The sequence below is a fragment of the Gracilinanus agilis genome, chromosome 1 (genome assembly GCF_016433145.1).
Source record: "Gracilinanus agilis isolate LMUSP501 chromosome 1, AgileGrace, whole genome shotgun sequence".
NCBI classification, from domain to species: Eukaryota; Metazoa; Chordata; class Mammalia; order Didelphimorphia; family Didelphidae; genus Gracilinanus; species Gracilinanus agilis.
The window spans coordinates 728,699,051-728,710,663 of NC_058130.1; the positions used below are offsets into that span (position 1 = coordinate 728,699,051).

The following is an 11,613-nucleotide window of genomic DNA, read 5'->3' on the forward strand; positions in this document are numbered from 1 at the left end:
AGGAAGGGAGGGAGGGAGGGAATAGAGAAAAGAAAGGATTTATTAAATGCCTACTATATGCTAGGTACTATGCTATGCACTTTTTACAAATATTGTCTCATTTACTTCTCACAACAATCCTGGGAGGGAGATGCTGTTATTATCCCCATTTTACAGGTGAAGAAACTGAGGCAAGTAGAGTTTAAATGACTTACCTGGGATCACACAGCTAATAAGTGTCTGAGGCTGGATAAAGAACTCAGGTCTTCCTGACTTGAGGCCAAGTGTTCCATCCACAGCAACATCCAGCTGCTTCTAATCCTGAACACCAATGCCTCTCCATCTTTTTTGACTGCTGTATCACACTTTATTAAAGGATGATTAAGTTCATTAAAACTCCCAGATCTCTTTCAGGCCAACTGATGTCTAGCCACATCTCCCCCATTTTGTACTTGTGAAGCTCAGTTTTGGAACCTGAGAGTAAGATGACATTTATGGCTATTAAATTTCACCTTATTAACTTCATTACAGTACTCTGCCTGCCAAGATCTTTTTGAATCCTCTCTCCTCCAGTATATGAGCTCTGGGTCGCCTACGAATCTGAGAAGCATGTAGAGCGTGTCATCTCAGGCCTTTATCCAAGTCATGGATAAAAATGTTCAACAGCAAGGGTCAAGCCTAGATCCCTGAGACACCCTGCCAGGGGCCTCCTTCCAAAGTGACTTCCATCCTTTAGTAATTACCCCTTTGTGAATCCACCTAGTTGACCCATTCTAAATCTGCCAAATTGCACTCTCGCCTAGCCTACATCTCTCCATCTTTCCAATCAGGCAGTCAACAAGTATTTATTAAGCAGTTACTGTGTATCAGGCACTGTGCTAAGTGCTGGGATAGAAGTAGAAATAGAAAGAAAGACAATCTGTCCCTTAGAAGATAACTCATAAAAGAAGCCAAAAAAGGAATGGAGGGGGGGGGGGCAAAGGGCAATATCGTGGGGAAAGTCTGGAGAGGAAGGAGAAGGCTGGATCCTTAAATTCAGGTTCTAGGAGAGGCACTACACCATCAAAGGGAGAGACCCAAAGAAGAAGAGGTGAATCCCAGGTCTGGAGTGAGGATTCAGGATGAAGAAGTAGGCATGGTAAAAGAAATCCGCAGGGAGAATTTCTGCAAGAATAGAATAAGAAATCTGAGCAAATGTTTCTTTCACTAAAAGCTAAGTAAGCTATATCTATAATACCCCAAGCTCTACCAGTTAAGTAACACTTTTAAATAAGAAAATGGTTTTTGTCCAAAATGGAAGGGGACAAAAATAGCATCCTTGGTGATGTCTTTTGACTTGAGCATAAATTGGATTTAAGTGAGTCAGAGTGGCACCAAGTCATCAGCCTTATTCTCCCAGAGTCATCTCAGTCCAGTGGCAAGACAAAAGTGAAGACAGTCAGTGATGGCCCTGGATGCAGTGGATGACTCTGGCATCTTCCATGTCTGGCCAAGCTCTAGGTGCTCCACAGCACCCAACTCAGCCGCCTTTCTGGCCACTGGAACAAATCGTTCTCATTTGACAATTCCACCAGGAGAAGTCTTTACACGGCTAGAGTAGACACCCCCTTGATTCCCCAATGGCTTTGAGGTCTGTTGGTTACCTTCAACCTGGTTTAGCCCATCTGCCAAGATGGGTTTACCTGGCTGTGGCCACTGCACAGGCTACCGTTTCTTGGAGCCACCGGTAAGAGCTGGAGGGGGGCAGATGGGCACCAAAGGAGGAAAGGAGCCCTGAAAAGGGCTCGACAAGGCCTCATAGCAGAGGTGTTAGTCTTCCTTGAACACCTTGTATAGTCCAAATATCAAAATAAGAAAATAAAGTTAGCTCAGCATGACTTGTTCTTGATGAAGCCAAATTTTGTGTTTGCTGATTCCTTTCCTAGATGCTCTTTAACCATCTCTTTAATAATATGTCCTAGAGAGAAGGCTAGGTGGTTCAATGAATATAGAGTGCTAGGCCAAGAGATTGGAGGTCCTGGATTCAAATCTGACCTCATATACTTCCTAGCTGTGTGACCCTGAACAAGTCAATTAACCCCAATTGTCTAACCCTTATCGTTCTTCTGCCTTGGAATCGATATTAAATATCAGACAGAAGGTAAGGGTTTTAAAAATAATAATAATTACAATATGTGCTAGAATTTTGCAAGAAATCCTGTAGTGGTGAACTTCATTCTCTTCCTTTTTTTTGGAAAACTGAGACATTTATCCCTCTCTAATCTATCAGTTCTTTCCCACTCTTGACTACCTTTTAAAGAATATTGACGGTGATTCAGCAATCACATCTGCAAATTGTTTTTGTTTTTGTTGTCATTATCTTTTGTTTTCCCAGGACCCAAGGATGTCTCTTGAACCAAGTGACTTGAAAGCAGAACAACTTACACTGGGTTCCATATCAACCATATTTATTTATCCCTTCCAGTGCAAATACACATGGAGGACATTTGCCTTATTCCACACCTGGTTCATAGTCTTATCTACTCCAAAGCTCTTTGGTGACATTTATTCATGTCATTATTTGCATCATGGCATTTGTTCAAACAATCTGGTCCCAGAGTTCAACCACCCTCTCAGCTCCCATGACCTAAAATCTCCATTCCGTCTCAGCCGTCCACAGAAATGTTCCTATCTTACACCTCACCTCAAGTCTATTTGGATTCAATGACCCTAGATCCTAAAATTCCCCTTTACTATTCATGTCCTAACTCATTTGGGGGTCATCATCCAGCAGGGGAATCCTTTTAGTACCCTCTAACTGATTTTTTATGATAGTATCTGTTCCAAACCCACTCTTCATGCCCCTGGTGCTATCCTCAGCCTTCTCTTCTACTTTATCGAGAAAATTTTCCATCCCTCTAAAATCTCTCCACCTTTAGCCATTTTCTTACTCTTTGCTTCAATATCAGAAGACGGAGTAACTCTTTTCTTGAACAAGGCTGGCCTCTCTACTTGTGCCCTCGATCCCATCCTCCCTTGATCAGCATGTATAGTGGAGAGGGTACTGGGTTTAGAGTCAGGAAGAGCTGGGTTCAAATCTTGTCTAAGATCACTTCTGAACCTCGATTTTCTCCCTGAAGCCTTCTTAAAAGCCAACAGCAACAACAAAACCTTCCTTGTAGCCTTGCCATCTCCTCAAGCTGTTATCCTAATTCTTTTTTCTTTCCTTCATTCTCTTCTTTGCTAATTGCGTCTACTCCCATAGGTTCAACTCTTTTTTTCTTTTTCCTTTTTTCTTTTTAGCTTTTTTTTAACCCTTACTTTGTGTCTTAGAAATGATACTAAGTATTGGTTCTAAGGCAGAAGAATGGTAAGATCTAGGCAATTGGGGTTAAGTGACTTGCCCAGGATCACACAGCTAGGAAGTATCTGAGGCTAGACACCCAGAACCCAGAACCTCCCATCTCCAGATCTGGTATTCTACCCACTAAGCCACTTAGCTGTTGGTGGAACTGTGAACCGATCCAACCATTTTGGAAAGCAATTTGGAATGACTCCCAGAGAGTTATAAAACTGCATACCCTTAGACCCAGCGATACCATCTATTTCCAAAGGAGAGCAGGGTAAAAAGAAAAGAATTTATATGTTCCAAAATATTTATAGCAGCTCCCTTTGTGGGGGCAAAGAACCGGAAATCAAGAAGACGTCCATCAATTGGGGAATGGCTGAGCAAGTAGTGAAATATGATTGTGATGGAATACTACTGGGCCATAACAAATAATGAACAGATGAATTGTTTTAAACTTGGAAAGAATCACATGGAATAATGATGAGTGAAGTGGGTAGAACCAAGAGAACATTAGATACAGCTACAGATTTAATATTTGAAGAATAATTTGTGAATGTTGGGAAAGTGGGAACGCAAAAGACTTCATCTATATATACATATCTTTTTGCTTTCTATACTATGGGAGGAACTGAGATACCTGGAAACAAATTCTACTATTAAAAAAATGAACAAACCGCCTCACCTTCTTTTTAAATTTTTTGAATAAAAGTTTTTTTATTATGAATTTTCTTTTTTTTTTTCATTTTTATTGTCATGCAGAATCCACTTCCATATTGGTCATTGTTGCAAGAGTAAACTCATATGTAACCAAACCCCCCAAATAAAACCAAAGATACACTGATGTGAAAGACGACTCCAATAGTTCTTTCTCTGAAACCTTTACCTTCTATCTTAGTAGGAAAATGAGGTTAAGTGGCTTGCCCAGGGTCACACAGCTAGTAAGTTTCTGAGGATGGATTTGAACTCAGATCTTCCTGACTCCAAGTCCTGTGCTCCATCCTATTGTACCACCTAGCCAACTACGCTATTCAGCCCTCATCTGACAAGGAGTATAGGAGGAGGCTGTCTCTTTCATTGAGGGTTCCTCAGTGCTAGATGGAGTGGATTCAGCCAGAGTTTGATATTGATGGCTAGAGGCGGGTCCTCTCATTTTCGCAAGGGCTCTGGCCTATGGTGTAACTATTTCTGCCATTTCCTCTTCTCCAGGGGTGGAGGTGAAGCCTGACATCGCTCTGGGCACTGTGGCTTCCCCTGACCAACGACTGCCTGCTCTTGGGCGACCCTCAGAGTCCAAGCCTGGAGAAGGCCTTCGGCTCAACAGGTAAGCCCGCCAGGATGGGGCTGAGGAGAGGCCAAGGGTCCATCTAGAAAAGAAAGATCAGGAATTCCAGACAGTGTTGGCCACTGGGTGGGAGGACAGAAGGGAGGAGTGGGTGCCCCAGGGCAGAGGACTGCGCTGCCACGAGCAAGCTAGCAGGCTGAGGAGAAGGGACAGTTGGCAGCATCTCCCTTAGAGGAGTTCATAGGGGATAGAATTAGAAAAGAATTTAGAAATCTTCTAGTCTATCCACCTTAATTTATGAGTGAGGAAATTGGAGCCCAGAGAATAAATAGTCCTTGCCAAAGTCACAGCTAGTAAGTAAGAGAACCAGAATTTGAGCCCAGGTTTTGTGACTTCTCCAATGGTTTCCTCCACATTTCAACTTTGGGACCCCATCCCTCCTTATTATCTAGAGAAGAGACTTAATTCTGACTGGTGATTGGCATAGAGAATAGTTTGGCTCCCAGATCAGCCTGGGTAGGTTCTGTTTCAGCTCTGCCAGAGTTAGGGAGTACCCCATCACACACACACACACACACACACACACACACACACACACACACACACACACACACATTGGGGTGATAGTGAGTGTAGCAATGCCTTTCCAATTCAAAAATTATGATTATCTGGCCTCAGACACTTCCTAGCTGGGTGACCCTGGGCAAGTCACTTAACCCCCATTGCCTAGCTCTTTTCCCTCAGAACCAGTCCACAATATTGATTCTAAGATGGAAGGTAAGAGTCTTTTTAAAAATTCTATGAGTTTATGTTTTTATACACATGCCCACATACCCAACTATATGTAGATCTGCAAGTATGTGAGGACACACACTTGTACAAACACACGTATGAGTGTGCCTATCAACACAATATACATTTGAATCACAGGGCTGCAACGTGTGATCTACCACCTGTTTATTTTGGTATATGTTGGGGGATTTTGGTTTTATGAGGCTATTCGCTTACAAAAATGAATAATATGGAAAATTTTCAAAAAAAGAACATTAAAAAAATCACAGAGATTCATGAAGTCAGAGGTTTAGACTTGCAGTGAGGGCTTCTTTTACTCTAACCCTCTCATTTTGCATATGAGGAACCCAGAGCCCGGGGAGGTTGCTCACAGATGACCTCCAAGTCCCCTTTTAGCACTTGGGTTTTATTTAAAGGTTGCACACACACAAACACCCACATGCCTATGCTTATACTTCCTCTCTTCCAGGAAGCCCTTTGTCACCAGAAGCATGAGTGATTCGGACCCACTGTCCACCACACCCAATCAAGACCTCCACTGCCCATCTTTGTATTACCCTTATAGCAACCTTGGTGAGTTAGCCTATGGGTCTTGGAGAGCCACAGTGGTCAGCCACAGGCTGGGGTGAGAGTTTGGGGAGCTGGCGGTGATAAGACGGGAGGCACAGCAAAAGCCAGAGAGGAGTAATCTCCCAGCCTGGACCAGGAAAATTCCTAAGATTGTTTCTCTTGGCCTTGGTTTCCCCATTTGTAAAATAAGAAGGTTGTACTAGATTCTGAAGTTTTTCCCAGCTCTGACATTCACATTCTAAGGTCCCTCCCAGCTCTGACATTCTCTGTTCTAAGGACCCTCCCAGCTCTGGCATTCTGGGTTCTAAGGTCTCTCCCAGCTCTGACATTCTCTGTTCTAAGGTCTCTCCCAGCTCTGACATTCTCTGTTCTAAGCTCCCTCCCAGCTCTGACATTCTTTATTCTAAGCTCTCTCCCAGCTCTGACATTCTCTGTTCTAAGCTCCCTCCCAGCTCTGACATTCTCTATTCTAAGCTCTCTCCCAGCTCTTTCATTCTCTGTTCTAAGCTCCCTCCCAGCTCTGACATTCTCTGTTCTAAGCTCCCTCCCAGCTCTGACATTCTCTGTTCTAAGCTCCCTCCCAGCTCTTTCATTCTCTGTTCTAAGCTCCCTCCCAGCTCTGACATTCTCTGTTCTAAGCTCCCTCCCAGCTCTTTCATTCTCTGTTCTAAGCTCCCTCCCAGCTCTGACATTCTCTGTTCTAAGAACCCTCCCAGCTCTGACATTCTTTATTCTAAGGTTCTCTCAGCTAATATTCTAGGTTCTACGTGCTCCCCTAGTTCTGCCATTCTGAATTTTAAGGGCTCTACCAGCTCTGACATTCTCTATTTTAAGGTCTCTTCTGACATACCTTCTAAAGATCTCATGGACTCTAGCATTCTGAGACTCTCCATGCAAAGAAGACTTACCCCAGGTCACAAAACAAAAAATGCCAGAGCTAGAAGGGACCTTAGACATCTTTGAGCTGTAGAATCATCCATCTAGAACTTATCTAGCCCCAAACCCCTTTATTTTACAGATGAGGAAACTAAGTCCCAACAAAGGTAAATGACTTGCCCAAGGTCCACCCAGGCCAACTTCAGATTCAAATTCAGGTCCTTTGACACCAAGTCCAACACTCCCTCATGCCCAAATCAACCTCTTCATTTTATTGTTAAGGACCTTAAGACCCAGAAAAGTGATATTGCTTGCCCCAAGGTCACTCAGTGGTGAAGGGGGGACTAGAATCTAGCTCTCCTGACTTCCATGGCCCCTTTCCCTCTCCAGACGTGACTTTGACTCCCTCCGTTCTACTGCAGGAGAAGGACGGGCCCACTTACTGCCCTCTAAACCTTGCCGTCCACGGTCATCAATACTGTCATCCGACCTGTCACCCCCTCCCTTGCCTCAGAAGAACCTCGGCCGGACCCGTTCTCTTCCTACCTGCAAGACTGTTCATTACTCCTACGGCTACAGTTCCCTTCCCAGTAGGGAACGTCAACCCGGTTCAGGCCAAACCTGGGGAAAACTGAGGAGACCCTTGCAGGAGTCTCGGAGCCTAGAAAACATCCCATATGGCAGGGTGAGCCACTTTGGGCCAGACCCTCACCAGCTGTCCTTTGCCACCCCTGACTGGGAGCTGGGTCGTTTCTTCCAGGACTTGAGCAGCACCCAGGAGGTGTATAAGGTGCTCAGAGGCCGCCAGCTAGATTCCCTGCGCTGCATAGAGACCCGACTTGGTGCTCGGCTGACGGGGCCATGGCCTGGCAGGGGTGGGCCAGGCCAGGGCTTCCGCCTTCTAGATAATAAGCCTTGTGTGGAGAGTGGGGATGCCTGGTACTACAGGGTGGCTCGGATCACTGAGGACATCTGGCACCTCCTGGCTGCCAAGGTGAGTGTCTGGGGGAACGATGGCCTTCCCCGGGAGCTTGAGGCACATAGAGAGAATCCTGGCAAGAGGTACCACCCAGGAGAGATCTCTCCAACTATTTAGAGGGAGAAGCCTGGACTCCATGGTGGGATAAAGGCAGACTTGGAAGAAGGAGATCCTAGGTCATTTATGGGAAGGACTGTAGGCTTGTGAGGGTATATAACAAAGGAATTGTGGGATATGGAGAGGAGAATCCTTGGAGGGTAATTATGGGCTATGAGTAGAGAAAAATGATGAGAGTGCTCAAGAGGAGGGTCATGGTGGTAAGGAAAGATCAGATTGGGGAAAAGGGCCTTGAAGGAGGAAGTAAGGACTATTGCCTAATCCTCACTGTTCCCCAATTTCCTCTGCTTAATGGGGTACAGCCTGCCTTTAACTTTTGACATACTCTACCTGGAGGATCCACTAGGACAAAAAGGGAGGAAGACATGAATTCTGACTTCTGACCCTGACCTCAGTACCCCTCTATCCTTCAGGTCCCCAAGCCCTGGTCGATGATTCCTGAGCCCCCTGATGCCGAGCCCCCCGGTTTGGCCCTCCAGGCCACACTCAAACCTCATTTCAATGTGCAGAGCCTGTGTGGCCAGCTGCCAGCAGGGGCACTACCAGGGGCACCATGGCAAAGGTCAGTGGCACTGGTGGCTGAGGTGCCTACTCAGACGGTGGCTGATTGGGTTGGCGCCAACAAGGAACTACACTGGAGCTGTCCAGGACAGTACGAACGCCAGGCTTGTCTCTTGTTGCTCCAGCTATGTGGGGCCTTGAAACAGCTGCATGTGGACAATCTGGGCCATGGGGACCTGAGGCCCGAGAACCTGCTTTTGGCATCACCCCGGGGCCAGCCAACAGGGACCCTGCCCCAGCTACTTCTCACCAACTTTGCCAGGGCCCAGCCACTGGTGCCACAGATGCTAGCACGACAAGATGAGCTTCAGCTAGGCCTCCTTATCTATGAGATTCTGGGCCAGGGCCCTGCCTTGGCCCAGGCCCGGGGGGCATCCATACCACCTCTGCCCATCCGTTCGGCCTACTCATTGGCTCTGGCCCGCTTAACCCCACATCTGTTGCAGGCTGAGCCACACAGCCGTCCCTCTGTGGCACAGGTCCGAGTGGCCCTGCAAACGGTGCTATGGGGGCCTGGACCTGAGCTCCTGACTCAAAGTCTCCCCTTGGGGCCCTGGCTAGACATCCACCGGGCCTTGCTGCCACTGGAGCTGGCAGAACGGCTGGTGGGCAGTGGGGAGGCTGCAGGACTCGAAGATTGGCTCTGCTGCCAATATCTGGCAGAGGCCTCCGAATACATGGTGGGCTGGGCTCTGGAGCTCCTATGGGGGGAGCTGCCAGGTGCTGGGGATTGAGTGCTCTTGGAAATCCCCAGAGAATCTCTTGGAATCTCTAACAGGCTCCCCACTCCAGGTACAGTGATTGGAGAAGAGCCTTCCATTTCTGTCATTTTCTCATTCCCCACTTTTCCTCCTCCCATCCCAAAACTTCTTATCTTTTAGAGAAAGAACACTGGCTACAGGACTCTATGGACAGATGCCTTGCCTGCCCCCCCATCTTCTGAATGGGGGCTCCCTGTTTTTAATCTAAATCTAAATATGGAATCTGAATGTCAGAAGTGACCATTTCATCCAATGTCTTCATTTCATAGCTGACACCAAGAGAGGGGAAGCTGTTTGCTAGGGGGGCACACAGGAGAGCATTATTGGAGTCTCCAGGCTAGGGGTCTTTCCTCAACTTCCCCTTTCAGAATATTCATGCATTAAATGAAATAAAATCTGCAAAACACTTAGCACAGGGCCTGGGCCATCGTAGGTGCTTTATAAACGTTTCCCCCATCCCACATCTCCCTTTGGTTCAAGCTAATTCCCACAGAGTGGGCTATTGGTCATCAGTCTGGATTCTAACCTAACTTTGGTTGGCTCCAAAAAGGAGGTTATTGATTCTAAGTTACTTTCTTCTTCTTTCTGGAATCATAAGGTTCTTGGCCCCCTTTTTCTGCCATTACTATGGAATTAGAAGTGAACCACAAAGGACTGCACATCCATTTGCACACACAAATATCATAAATCATGGGATCAGGGATTCAGAGCCACAAAGGGCCCTTCCAGGTCATGGAATCCTTCACTTTACATAAAAAGAAACTTGAGGGCCAGAGAAATTATGTGACTAGTCCAAGGTCACCCAGTCTTTGAGGTGGAATTCAAATTGGGGAATTCCCAAGTCCAAATCCAATACTCTGCTAGCTACACTACATTGACTTTCCATACTTTAACATGTAAACATGTAAGCTCCTTGAGGACAGGGTCTTTTTTTTTTATATTTGTCTTTGTTTTTCCAGTGCCTCCCCTAGATCCAGGCACACAGTCAGTGTTTAATAAATGTATGTTCAATAACCAATTGATGAAGAATGGATTGATATAGAAGGTCTCCCTTGGGTCCCAGCCTTCTGGTGTTGAGGTTTTTGCATTGGCCTTTATTGTTTCATGATCCATCTCTAGACTCTTCTTTTTCTTCTTGTTTTTTTTAACCCTTAACTTCTGTGTATTGGCTCCTAGGTGGAAGAGTGGTAAGGGTGGGCAATGGGGGTCAAGTGACTTGCCCAGGGTCACACAGCTGGGAAGTGTCTGAGGCTGGATTTGAACCTAGGACCTCCCACCTCTAGGCCTGACTCTCTATCCACTGAGCTACCCAGCTGTCCCTCTAGTCTCTTGAACCTTTCCAAGGTGTGAGGACCTGCTAGGGGCAGCTATGTGGTGTCATAGGGCACAGAGTGCCAGACCTAGAGTCAGAAAGACCTGAGTTCAACCTCAGAGATTTACTAGGTGTATGACCCTGGGCAAGTCACTTAACCTCAATTTCCTCATCAATAAAATTGGGAAGGGGGAGAAGGATTAGATTAGACAGCTTTTCATGTCCTTTTTAGCTCTAAATAGATGCTATTATAATTGTAAGAGGAAGCAGTCCAAATCTCCAACAGTAGAAGAGTTAAATACATCATGGCTCCTGGTTATATTAAATACGATAGAAAGAAATCAAAAATAGAAAATTAGAATAGCAATGCAATGATCCAGGACAATCCCAAGGGGCTTAGGAGAAAAGATGTTCTCCACATCAAGAGAAAACTATGGGAGTAGAAACACTGAAGAAAACATATGATTGATCTCTTGTTTATATGGGTATGGGATTGGGGGTTTGGGTTTTAAAATATTACAAAAATGAATAATATGGAAATAGGTATTGAGGCATAATACATGTATAATTGCTTGTCAGCTCCAGGAGGGGGGTAGGGAAGAGCAGAGAGAGAGAGAAAATGAATCATGTAACCTTAGAAAAAGATTTTAAATTAAATTTAAAATTAAATAAATAAATAAACCACTAAAAATCGAAAAGTAGGAGAAATGAAAAGAAATTGGGAAAGAACTTTCAGAAATAATGAAAACAGAAAAAAAAACAGAAGAAAGGAACATAGGCTAAAACTGAAGTCACGCAAGGAAAGAAAAAAACTGGAAAAGAATGAGAACAAGAATTCTAATGGGGATTTCAGAGTGAGGAACCGAAAAAGCATTAAGATCAATTAATTATGCATTAAATCAACTAATTTAAATGTAAATTGTATTAAGCAAATATAGTTATTTATATCCAACTAATCATGAAGCATTTATTGAATACCTACCATGGGCAATGCTCTGAGTTAGGGGTGAGGAACAAAAATAGGAGAGCCAGATAGCCCCTGCCCTCAAGGAGCTT

At 45.2% G+C, this 11,613-nt stretch overlaps 1 protein-coding gene across 1 annotated transcript; it reads left to right on the plus strand.

Annotated features, from left to right (window-relative positions):
- The first annotated feature begins 5,872 nt into the window (after positions 1 to 5,872).
- Positions 5,873 to 9,218, plus strand: PEAK3 (PEAK family member 3). Its single transcript, XM_044685346.1, has 3 exons — positions 5,873 to 5,954; positions 7,250 to 7,821; positions 8,337 to 9,218. The coding sequence occupies exons 1-3, from the start codon at positions 5,873 to 5,875 to the stop codon at positions 9,216 to 9,218; spliced, it is 1,536 nt and encodes a 511-aa protein (XP_044541281.1).
- Positions 9,219 to 11,613: the final 2,395 nt, after the last annotated feature.